The 13,484-nt window shown below is 32.6% G+C and overlaps 1 protein-coding gene across 4 annotated transcripts in view; it reads right to left on the reverse strand.

Annotated features, from left to right (window-relative positions):
• Nucleotides 1-19: 19 nt before the first annotated feature.
• LOC126734882 (ATPase family AAA domain-containing protein 2-like) overlaps nucleotides 20-13,484 on the reverse strand; it is a 44,403-nt gene continuing 30,938 nt past the window's right edge. For all 4 annotated transcript variants that reach the window (XM_050438708.1, XM_050438706.1, XM_050438707.1 and 1 more), the window contains 6 exons: nucleotides 13,280-13,458; nucleotides 8,296-8,489; nucleotides 8,074-8,231; nucleotides 7,920-8,017; nucleotides 7,686-7,864; nucleotides 20-300 (listed from right to left, as the gene is read on the reverse strand). In XM_050438708.1, the coding sequence (XP_050294665.1) occupies nucleotides 220-300; nucleotides 7,686-7,864; nucleotides 7,920-8,017; nucleotides 8,074-8,231; nucleotides 8,296-8,489; nucleotides 13,280-13,458 (889 nt within the window). In that variant the 3' untranslated portion in view covers nucleotides 20-219. The remainder of the gene's footprint in view (nucleotides 301-7,685; nucleotides 7,865-7,919; nucleotides 8,018-8,073; nucleotides 8,232-8,295; nucleotides 8,490-13,279; nucleotides 13,459-13,484) is intronic.

A 13,484-nucleotide genomic window follows, 5' to 3' on the forward strand; every position in this document is an offset into this window, starting at 1 on the left:
CGAATAAACGTGACGATAATGAACTTATGAAAAAATAAATGCATCTATTTATATTTGGTAAAATTACATTTCAACACAGACATGTAAAAAATAACAAATACATCTTAGGATATAATTAAAAAATATATTAAGTACTATTTAAAAAAAATATATAAATACTGTAGTACTTTTTATATCTTAAAAAACGTATGAAAAAAACACGGCAGTGATAGCTTCGCGCTAGGCTGGCGTGGACTGCGAACCATTCTGGCTGTCGATGGCGAGAAACTTTTTAAACCTGATTAGTTCTTTTGTTAATTCCTGAAAAAAAGACATGTAACGTATATAAAAGATCCACTCAGAACTATTCGAAATACAGTATAGACGAAATTCCAAAATCTATTTTTTTTTATACAGGGTGATAAAAATCGTTACTCAAATAATGATATTTTCAATTCAATTTTGTGCTATATTTTTAAATGGAAGACTATATCTAGTAACGCATTTTGATAGAACATTCATTTATCTTTAATTTGATACCAATAAGTTTGCCATTATCTTTAACTGTTTTATCAAAATTTGTTCTTAAAGGAAAAATTACAATTTTTTTTCATAGGCATTACGACGTTTAATTTTACTTGAGAATTATTAGAGCATAGAAGCGTAGAGTACAAAAAACAAACTAAAACAGAAACAATTTTAAATTAAGAAATCAAATTGGCATTTACCAAGTCGGGTGTAGAAAATCCGAAAATTAGAGTAAGACAAACAAGGACTTATACAGAAATCATCCGTAGGAAAATGTCAAAAGAAAAATAAATATTACTCCCATCAAGTTCAATTACATTAAGGATTCGCCAAAAACAATAACAACATTAATTAGTTATTAATAAATAAGTTCTATCACAAAAATTGCTTAAAATGTCTACCGTTTTGCTTCAAACACAAATCCGCCGTACGTGCGAAAGATCTTTTAACTACATGAAGCGTGGAAGGCGTAATATGTCTAAAAGACTCTTGTATGCGCTCCACCGTATCTTCCCTAGTAGATTTCCACACTTCCTTAAGAAATCCAGAAGCGTTAATTCCGATGAGCTAGGAGGCCATCCAGTCGGACCTATCCAAGTTTAATAAATACGTATACAAAAGTTAATTTTAATAACTAACCTAGCCTTCCAATTCCTCTATTATCAAATTGGTGAATGATATATTCCCTAACATTTGCACTGAAGTGAACTGATGCACCATTCAACTGTAGCCACATCTGACATCTCACAAAGTCGGATTTTTGCTTTTCTGCTGCTTGATTTTGCGCCCATTGACAAAAAGTTTCAAAATTATTTTTGGCAAGTTGTTGATGTAACTGCGCATGATAGGGATCATATTTGTTTTTCTTGGGATATTTTTTCACGGACGATTTCAATATTTGTAAGTTCTTACTTAGTTGTAATTTAAGAAACAATTTCCGGTATTGCAACCACAGACATGGTGATTACCAATTGGTTTTCTTCATTTAAAACTGTTTTCGTTGTAGTTTGCTTTTGTATTCTACGCTTTCAGTACGCTCGAATCGTTCTTTTAATTTCATCAACACACTATCAGGATGTCATTTATTACGAAATTTTTCCTAATAAACCCTTGCAGCCAAAAAATAGTTCCCAAGGCGTTTACCGATAACGTAAATCATATTTACTAATTCTCGCTGAGAGTAATTCATTTTGACACAAATTTACTTAACATGAATGATAAGTAAATATTATAATTGGCATACGTCACAGAGTGACAAAGCGTTTGTCAATGTTGATTTTTTTGTAAAAAAATCTTTATAACTAAGCAACGTCGCATTTTAGGGTTAAAGAGAGAGTCAACTAAAACTCCCATTTCGGAAACAAATATAGGTAGTTCCATTTAAAAAAAAAATCAAATTATGTACCATGCTTTTTGGGACACCCTGTATCAACCAAACTAATTTTAAAAAGTAGCCCCTCTAACTTAATTAATATTCCCCCTATTAAAGATTTTTCCGTTTCAAGGTTTAGCCGCAATCGAGCACCGCAATATTAAGTAGACACCCTGTATATGGAAAACGGAACGTAGCATTTTTCTCAAAATTTGGTAGCCATGGTGTCTGTTATCATGGCTATCGGTGTAACGCTCTATAGGTCTGAAATAGTTTCAGCACTGCAGCGTTGGCGCTTATATAGAACATCTTTGATTTTTTAAACGGAACATCCTATCTTGGATGTTCCATTATATGAGGAGCAGAGTTGCAAAACGCAGTTTGTCCAAATTTTCACATTTTGAACTAAAGGTGGCGCTACATTATTTAACCGAATTTCTATCATTTCACATTACTTTGGACGTTCAAATCGAATTTTGTACCATTTAAAATATATTGTGAGAATCCCCTAGACATGCAAAATGCATTTAGTCCATCACCTTTAGACAAACAAAAAGTATTTTGTCCACAAGACAAACAAAACGCGTTTGGTCCAGATGTAAACATGTTTGTTTCATAACCTAATTTCTGTCGGTGTGGTTTTAGTTTATTTACATACAAGTATTTTGTGTTTGTTTCATAAATTTTTCGTGAAGTTTAAATCACAATGGAGTCTGTAGATGGTGAGCACATTGTTGGTGATAGTGACCGGGGTAGCCGAAAGCGACAAATTGATTTAACAACTAGGGAAAGAAAAAAACAAGTGAGGTATGAATTTATTTTTTAATACTTATTTCTTTTTGTTACGACTTTATACTATTTTAAGGTATTCAAACCATGATCCCGATTTAGAGCAATTTAATATAGCTTGCAACCATAAACATAATTCAAATTTAAAATGTCAGCAAGTGAGTCGAGAAGATGTAATTAAACTTCGGGAAGTTTTTTATAGAAAATCCAATAAAACCGTTCAAGGTGGAATTTAGCCAGTTACATTACTTTAGATATACCTAAACGAAAAAGGTATCGCAAGGCTGATGGAAAACCTCACTCTTTTGCAGTAAAATATTGCGTGAGTTAAAGTAAAAGTGCTCTTATGTATTTTTATTTAAAAGAAATATTGATTAAAATTTTTTTTACCTATTAAAATTAAATATTTTTTTAGTTCGAATGTTTCACCAAATTTTTTTTAGGTTTTCGTTAAGCAACAAAAATTGCAGGTTTGTCAGAAGTTTATAATGGCTGTTTACAATGTTGGTCAGAGGAGGGTGAATACCATTTGCAGGAAAGTGCAAAGTAGGGAAACAGTTTTAACAAATAAAAGGGGAGGGGATAGACGCACTTTTAAGTTTGTGGATAAACTGAATGCTGTAAGATCTTTTATTAGCCAGTTAAAAGGAAAGGAAAGCCACTATGGAAGAAAAAAGTCTCGACGGATTTATGTATCATCAGAATACAACATTTCTATACTTTGGCAATTATATAACAAAAAAGCACCAAACAATCTGAAAGTAAATTACAAATATTTCAGCCGGGTGTTTAGTAAATACTTTAATATAGGATTCGGTAGTCCCACTACTGATGTCTGTAGCTACTGCGTTAGAACACAAACCAAAATTGGTATGTCTCAAATTGCAACACAAAAACAAAAGTTATCTACTGAACTAAAAGTGCATACATTCCGTGCATCACAATTTCATAAATTAATGAAAGTTGAAGATCCCAATACCATACAAGTTCAGGTATTACCCAAGGTCCCTATTCAGGAGACATTTTACGCCCAACAGCTGTCAATATACTTTTTTTGCATTACCAAACTTAATTGTAAAGACCCAGTATTCTATACATGGATGGAGCACCAAGCAGGTAGAGGGGCGACTGAGATATCTTCCGCGCTTATCGATTTTTTTTTAAAAACTTACATTTCCAGACAATGCGACGAAAATCCGTTTTTTTGCAGAGGGGTGTGGAGGACAAAATAAAAATAATCATGTTGTGCATGTTTTAATGTTTTGGCTTCAAACGTTTTCATGTGAGCAGGTTAGGGACATAGAAATTATATTTCCAATTAGAGGTCACTCTTCTTCTCTCTTCATCTCCCCGCCGATCGTATCTTTGGACGCATTGAAAAAAGCTTAAAAGTAGTAAAAAAAGTCTCATAGTATTATAAAAACTCCAGATCAACATTGGGATATCTATACCAAAGTGGGTGGTGTACAAAAACAGAACTGACTGGCATTTACTTGACATAAAAAAACTTTTGTTGCATCTGAAGAAAGTGACTGGCATTCATTCTTGTCGAAGACTTTTGTTAAAGAAAAAAAGTTGCACCCATAATATTTTGCTGAAACCCGAGTTACTACATCGCATTTCAGATGAGACAAAAACTTTCAATCACTCCTAAAACCACGAGCAAGATTCGATCAAATAGAATTACAGGATTAAAAAATTATTGGCATCATTATCTGGAGAAACTGGAATCAGGATCCAGAATTGGAATGGTTAGTTCCAATTTTAGAAGGCCAGTGTGAGGTTGAAATCAATGTTGAAGAAAGTGAGGACTGTGACTGTAACGATACGGAAGATGTTAATTTCATTTGAGTTAGTTAAAAAATAAAAATACTGCTTAAAGAAAATGGTTCTTCATTTTTTGGTGGTAATTTTACCCAAAAAGTTTTTTCAAATGACAATCAAAAGCATTCAAGCAATCATTTTGTCCACTAAAGACATGCAAATAGCATTTTGTCCATATGTTTTTCTAAAATACCAAAGTTACTTTTGCTTCTTCTAGTCTGCTATTCTAGTATTTACTTATCCTAAATTTTCCTAATTTTTTGGTAAAAGTCCTAACTCGGTAAGTAAGACCGATTCGTAGCATCAGTTTTTGATGTTTCCTGAAAATTTACAATTTTGGACAAACCGCATTTTGCAAGTCTGCTCCTCATATATGTCCATTATATAATAATAAGTTTAAATGATCTATAAATGTTAAATTAAAAATTATAATTTTTAATTTGATATTTATAGAAAAGGAACAAATACTTTTAGATACATAACTAGTGACTCTAACCATTGTTTTCAACATACAGCATGCGTTTCTTGGTACATCGTTTGGTCTCATTTTCTCTAAGTAATAACAGTATTAATAAAGAAAAAGCAACAATTAAAACAATTGGTAGAGTCAATGGTTATGACGATTAGATTATTGATAAGTTGATTAGACAGTTGAGAAGACATAGATTTAAAGTTAATTAAACACTACTACATTTCAAAAAAAAGATAAAAATAAGCAAACTTTCGTTGCAATATCATATAGGGCTTTATAGGGGAGAGGCTAGATTAGGTTTAGTTTTAAATCTTCCCCCGAAGATGCTAACACGCATCGTTAGCGAAACACGTGTCGAGAGTAAAAATAGTAAGAATTTTGGTTAGTGGTAGAACTGTCTCGTAATTTGAGTCACACCAAAGGTTCCAACCATAGGACTATACCTAAGTAGCCGCGTTTTAGAAATAAATACTTATTTAATAAAAAGTGAAAAATGATAATTTTAAACATTTTTATTTTGTAAATTACCTACTGATCAACCAAATAGACGTGGCCTCTGAGATGCACAAACAAAACAGAGAACGACTACGTGTGCGGTAGAGAGACGGAGAATAAAAGTTTATACTTTTGGCAGGATGTGCTGTATTTTATATGCTACATATTTTATTAATTTTAGTTACATAATTATTTGGTTCTATGTAATTAAATTTTTTGAAATGAATTATTTTTAATTGAAAAAAAATAATCCCAAGTGCATATAATAACTAAATTATCACTTTCAAGAGTTCAATAAGTTACTTTTAAGAGTTTAAATGTGTCAAAAAAGTGTAAAATTATTTGGGCACCTAAACGAGCTATAAATGTTATTTATTAAATTATATTATTTTAATAAGAAATCACAGGTTTTACTTTAAAGATGGCATTAACTTTGTATGGTAAAATATTTTTAAAACTTAGATTTTTCACTTTTCGGCAATTTTACCAATTAAAAAAAACTTTTATTCGTTCTAATTAACTATTTATTAATGTGTTTAAATGCATTATGTGTTGGTTGATTAACGTAAGATACCCAGCAATCAACCATAATTAAATTTTTAAAAATAAACATAGGTTCTATCGTCTTCAACAGTTAAGCTTTGTGCTTCATCATCTTCGTCAAACTCCGTCATTCCAGAGAATTCCATATCTACGTTATCTTCAGTGTCGCTTTCTGTATCACTGTTCGTTTGATCCAGGTTAATTATTAGCCGGTCGACAACTATGTCTATGGTTGGTTATTTTTCTAAATGTTCCTGTTCAAAATTTTTTGCCGATTCACACCTTGATCTCCATTTTTCGGCCAAGAATTCTTTAAAAAAGGCATCAAAATATTTTATAACTCTATTGTTAAAATGTATGTTTCTTTTTGGCCACGTATGTTTTGAGTTCACCTAAAACTAACTCGATCGGATCTAAATCGGGATGATATGGATGGAGCCGTAATATCTCGACACCTTTTGCGTTAAAGAGTTCATCTATTTCAAATTTTTATATTTTGGCTTATGAAGCTTGCTTTATTATATTGTGTAGTTGCGGCTTTAACATATTATCAGCATAAGGTATTTCCCTTAATCGTAACCAGTCTTGCATTTCTGCTTTCTTCATTCTACTTGTTTATTGTGATATGGAGCGTTGCCAATAATTACTACCACAGTTTTTGGTTTTAGATTAGGAATGATCTTTTCCGTTACCCACTTTTTATAATTCTCATAATTCATCTTGTGATGGTAGTCGCCACTTGTGCTGTTGGATTTCCACCTTATGTATGCGTTAGGGACAAATCCATTCTCTCCACTTGCATGTACTATAATAAGGCGTGGTCCTTTTCCAATAGGTTTTTTTATTCCTACTGAAGTTTCATCACTCCATCCTTTTAAGTGAGTATGGGAGGAATGAATATTCGTTTCGTCCATGTATGTATATTATGCCTCCCTATACCGACACATCCGGCTCAGAAATGTTATTCTAAGCAATCTTATGGTTGATGCTCCATTAATAATTGCCAGTTATTGCTAAACTTTCTCTAGCGAAAACCAATTTTGTAGATACTTTTACGTAAAGTCTCTCTACATCCTTGATAGCCAATATCTTCTACAAATTTGTTGTGTATTGTTTTTAATGCCGGGACAGTCTTTTCTCTCACGTATGGTTTATTATGGTTTATTATTATGGTTCTGCGCAAAACGAAACGCCAGTTGCTGCTGCAACACGGTCTTGAACCTTCAAAAGAAGTTATTATTTAAAAATTGGTCCAGACTAGGTACCTGTTTTAAACTCGCAAAATTGCCCCCAAAAATAAAGAGGAATTTTTCTTAATCCTTTTGCTAACTGAATCCATAATCATTTGGTACCAAAGTATCTTTAGATCATTTTAAAAATGGTTGGATTATTAATAGTTTGAGTTCTTAATAACAATGGTAAAGTACGTTTGGAACGTAACAATAATGGTAAACAATCGACTTTTAAAAATTTATTTGCTGTAACAGTGTTAAAGTTGACTTGCACGACGTTTGCATATATTTTATGAATGGGCCACATCATTCATATATGAGATAAATTAATGATTAGTGAATTTAACAATCATAAAAAAGTATTCTTCCCGCGTAGGCTTGTTATCAGTTTAATATTTCGAAATATATGGCAATCGGATCGCAAACTTGACTTAAATTACTAAAAACCTACCTTGGGCAAACCAGTCCTAATGTGAGTCTTGGAAAATTTTCTAATAATTGTACTAAACTCATTATACAAATCCAGAAGTTTCATTAAAGGCACTCCTTCAGTGTGCTTAACCGTTTGATCCAGCACTTTTTCCAGTTCACTTTCTGAGCATTGCGCTGGCGTTTTCGAAATATCACTCACTAAAAAAAGTTAAAAGATAAACCCTGAGATCCATTTTCTTTGTTACGCAATTACCATTTTCGTTAAGAGCTTGATCAATATCATCAAAATAGAGTTGGTTGCCTAACAGTTCCGAAGGGCTTAATAGGTCAGTCACAACTTGGCTGGGAGACCTAAAATATTTTAAATAATTATTGGAAACTATAATGTTTTTAATTTGGCAACGTACCGTTCTAAATACGAAGAAGACACGATCTTCTGGCTATCACAGTCAATATTTAGGGCAGTGGTAACGGCAGTTTTTTCCGGTTCACACTCAGGTTGTGAACTCACTTCCATCGTGCTACTATCTGGATCTTTGGATTCATCATTTGAATTTAATTCTTTCTATAAAAAAAACATTTATTAGATCATTCGTCTAAGGTTATAAGATGTAATTTGTATAACTAACACTCTTGTTTCCATTGCTAGAGTTTCCTTCCAGCTTTGTTCTTTTTGGTTTTTTTACGAACCCGCGCTGCCAACTGGGAACTCTTCTCTTTCTCACAGGACTTATTCGCGCTCTCTCGCCGTTTAATTTGGACTGAATTCGATCCGAGGTACTTGGTTCATCATCTTGTTGAGCCACTCCTAAGTTATGCTTATCTAATATCAAGGATTATTATATAATTCAAAAATAATAATATAAAATAAGTAATTAATAATTATATACAAAGTACAAAAAACTGAACATTCGCAGACGAGTTTGAGGAAAATGTTTGTACATAATTTTTTCTTCCGAAATCTTATTTTCATTTATAAATGTATTTGGCGTGTTTTAACAAATATTTTCCGCGCTAAAAGCCAATGCAAATAAACCTTTCTTTAGAGGGACCGGTTATCAACGGAAAGACTTAAAAGAAAACGAAGGAAAGTCAAAGAAAGACTGCGGTTACAAGAGGGCTTTTATTTAATATTACCAATATACCAATTTGTAGATTGTGCAACGCACTCATATAACGAATCGCATTATATCATGGTCGGCACTGTCAAAGCAAAACGCGCATTAAAGCTAAACAAACCCTAGCACTATGCAACGCTTTAGCTGGAGCGTGGTATACAATGTCCATTTATGATGACAAATTATAACACAGCGCATTGCAGTAATTCAACTAATATCGTATAACAATATTGTAACCCATGTGCCTTTGCATAAGGTTGTGACTCCAAAATATTTACGACAAGGTTTTTTTTTGCATTTTCCAGTTCTTCTTCTTGACTACATTTGTAGGGCAATAAGCTTGAATTCTTATTAGACCTGAATGCAAATCCGGTCTAGATTTGCGTCGCGATAGTATAGTAAGTTGAACTCAATCTTTCGGTCATTATAGTTAGGTTTTATTTTCGCCGACAAACGTCTCGCCTTTGCTGGAGTTGTAATTTTGGCTAAGACATGATGTAATTTTTGAATTGTCTTTGTAGTCTATACACCTACTACCTATACTACTGTATATAGTAAAAATATAGTTTAGGGTTTTTCTACGTGGAACTTAAATATACTGGGTGACTCAAAAAAAAAGATATGACATCATCAATATGTTTTTAAATGGAAACCACCATTTTTTAATGCAGAATCAGAAAAACGCATTTTTTTACTAAGGATATGGTACAAATGAATAGTGGTTACATAAACAATTTTGACCGAAAAATGAGCAGGCAAACTGATAACTTTTTCAAAAATGCCTTTTGTTTTTCTTTTATGACCGAGATTACACTTTTTTCATCGCGGTCACCGAAGTTCATATCTGAAAACAACATTAATTATTGGTAGGCCCGTAATCAGAGAATAACACACAACGCATTTTGTGCCAGTATTTAAAAGAATAAGCTACTCTTAGCCCATTTTAGCCAAACCATACCGTAAAATCGGGTGATAAGGCCCTTGTCACTCGAGTTTACGGTATACAGGGTGTCCCGGAAAATGTAAGAAATCTCTCGGATTCAGGTAGAAAATAAAAAAATAACGTGGAACTTTCCTATAAAAAAAATTTACTACAGGTCCTTCCTACAAAGATACGGCCCCTTAAAAACGCTACTGGAAATTGGTTTTCCTTGAATGACTTTTGAAGTATTTGGTATGATTTAATACAAATTTTACGTGATCAATACTACTAAGGACCTCTTGAAAAAGAGTCCTTAAAACACATCACCTTGTTTATTTTACCAGGAGTGGACTAAGTTGGATATTATAAGGTTGGACAAAGTTGGGCTTAAATTTTTAGCACCCTATATGATAAACACATAATATGGATAACTTAAACTAAAGAAAAGGCACTTTTGTTCACTATCGATAAAATGAACTGTTTCCAGTCTATATTTGAAACTAACCTCCATTTATCATACAAATATTTAATTATCTCTCCCGAGGATTTCTTTGTGCATCTACAAGTACAATCCGTAATTGCTTGATATCTTCTACTGACTCCAAAAAGTTCATTTCATGATAATTAGTCACCGTCCGATTTTACCAATTTTAACTTAATTTCTACCCTTGACTTGTATCATGTAGTATTGTTCTCCGATTCTTTGTTATATTTTTTTTTTCTAAAATGAATAAAATGGTGAACTGATAATGGTGAAGCGATGAATGCCAAGTTAATCAAAAGAAAAGAAGTATTAAAAATAGTGAAAGGTTTATGGCCTTAAGAGGGTCTCCAAAAGTTGTTTGATGCCCGGAGGAACTTAACCCCTCTTACCTGAAACGCCCAGAGAAGGAATCCTTCACAATGCTGCTAGCTCAAGCCGATGTGGGTTCTAGCTTCTTTCTCAACCAAGTGAACCAAAATTTCTTAGGTAGTAACTACCCAAGAGTTACCCAACTAAATGTCAAAATCAGTATGGCGCCACCAAGTTTTGGATTTTATATAATCCCAAAGGACGCCAAATATTTATCAAAATTTATTTAGGCAAGTTCAAAACGAAACTTGGAAAACAAAATCAAAGTCAAATCAGTATACACTATTGTTTCCAAATTACCTATAAAAGTTGTGATAATAAAAATAAAATAAGTGAATAAAAAAAAATGTTATGTTGTGTCACTTAGCTCCACACACAGCAGACTACTTCGGATTCGAGATTCTCCCAGACATCCAATTCCCAGTCAAAGAAAAACTGCAGGCTTCCAAGCTTCACCTCTTCCACTTCACAATACGCCAAGCTCTGGTAGTGGTCTAGGTTAGACGTTAGCTCACAGTTGCTTAAAATCTCCTCTAGATTAGAGCCAGTAGAGTACATAACCCCAAAACGAAAGCACCATGTGGCATGAAGAAATCAGGTCGGTACAAAAAAAAATCCGTCCAAAAATCCATGTTATGTAGCTTTGCTAATTAAATTGTCCCCTGCCAATGCCAATCAGAACCGCTATTTTGCCGATGTTCGAGGGCACGTGAAAATTTATTAGGTTTTAAATCGCCATAAAGGCCAGTAAATTCAACAAAACAACAAATTATAGCATTACGCCCAAAAAGTTGATTTACTATCACCACATTTAGTCAATTATATCCCCATATGGGTAAAATTCACACGAATTTCAAAAAGAACTAAAGCACTCTTCACTTCATGACGGCGGTCTGGGAAAAGGAACGACCGCAGAGGTCAAACCCGTATTTAAGCAATCACGCACAAAATGTATTGCCAATCGAAAATAACTTAACTTTTTTTATAAATACCATAAAACCTTTTATAAAAAATAAATAACTAAATTTACGGCCCAAGGAAGTTGGCAATGAAAATATGTGTCACTATGACAATCAATTTCGATTTTGCCTAGACCAGCAACTTCTTGCTATCTTCCAAGAAAACTAATATTTACATTAGATAAAAAGAGACAAAACTTAGATAGGTCAGTCCCAGTAAAATCAACCAGCATATCTGGTATGGTCAAGCCAAAATCAGATATTGTACTATGAACAGTACAACATACACAATAATTGTACCATAATTGTACATGCCCAATTAATAATTATTCGTTATAAAATAATTAAATAAAGTATGGAATAATCAATATGGGATATAACTTAAATTCTAAAATATTTCTTTAGTCCAGAACCGGGTTTTATAAGAGTATAAATAAAATTTCATTAACAACCAGTACAATATGAAGCTGAAATGTACAAGACTAAATGTGTCATTAAAAAAAAGAATACTGTAATTTGAAATGGCTAGAGAACAGAACTATGGGTTACTTGGGAGGCTATTACTAGTATCAATCATTAATATTTGTAAAATATCTATTTTGAAAATATAACTGTAATCAGTGCTTTTAATAACGAGTATAAAATGCCAATTTTAACCTGTAACATCTTTTTTCGTTATTTTATTAGACTAATTTAATAAATTCGAGACCTGTGACTTAGAGTTTATTTCATTATTATTTAAAGCTACTAAACTAGTTTTGCCCACAACACTACATTGTAAAGTAGCAAAAAAAAAAACTTGCTGTTATTGGGATTTTGCGTAAATTTTATAATGTCTGCGTCTTTTACAACAACTTAAATTACATAATCGTTTCTTATATTCCATGTTATTGACTAATATAAGGAGCTCTTTCAATCCTAAAATAATTAATAGAATTTTTAATTTACTAGTACTAGTATCTATATTTGAAGTTGGAAATGGGGAATGAAATAAAGCGAAGAATGTACGCTGTGATGACTGAGAATATGCTTTCACTTTGTCCCTAAAGTACGCTCCAGAGCAAAGCGTTGCATCATGGTAGGGTTTGTTGAGCTTTTATGCGTATTTTGCTTTGACAGTGTTTACCACGATATAACGCGATTCGATAGGTGAGTGCATTGCATAATTGTAGGAACTTCTTAGGACAGTCCTAGTTTTTTCATGTTACACAAAAAACTTATTTTATGACTTTAAACTTAAATTTAAATACAGACATCTTCCTAGATATTGTATAAGTCTTCTTTCATATTTATCTCCTTCAATTTTAAGTATCTTTAATTACTCTAAATAGTTTGTTTTATATTACCTCTTTTGTTATTTTTTTATACAATTGCCTCAGTGTTGACGGATTTCCAGTTTTCTTTGAAGTCAAAGTCTTAAACTATGTCAAGCAATGTTATTAAATTGTCAAACTCACAAATGGAAAATAATAATTAGTTAATAACCATTTTCAAAGAATTATTAAAAGTTATGTGTGTTTCCTGAGTTATGCAGCTGTCAAGCGCTTAAAAATCAGAAACGAACACTGTTATACTGATTTTTCTTATTTAATGAAAATGTTTAGAACGTTAATTACTGAAACTGTTGTATACTAAAACTTTGTTGAAGCTGGTTGGACACATGCGTAACTTGAACCTTCATCACTGATTTCAGTAAATGGATAGGTACAAAGACTCGACAACGTATTGTTCATACTGATATAACATAACTACAAAACTTACCGGGTGTGACGATATAAGGTGGTAGATATTTCGAAACGCATGCTTTTCTTTTCTTTCTTTTCTGCTTAATATCTTTGCACTTATCTTCAAAATCACTATCCATTTCGGTTTTTATCAAGGTATACGCATAGTCTCTTAGAGAACACGCCCTGTGCCTTATCTGTTTATCTGCTGAAGACCTATAAAGAATGTTAAAATTAAAAAT

This window comes from Anthonomus grandis, chromosome 4 (assembly GCF_022605725.1).
Source record: "Anthonomus grandis grandis chromosome 4, icAntGran1.3, whole genome shotgun sequence".
Lineage (NCBI taxonomy): Eukaryota > Metazoa > Arthropoda > Insecta > Coleoptera > Curculionidae > Anthonomus > Anthonomus grandis.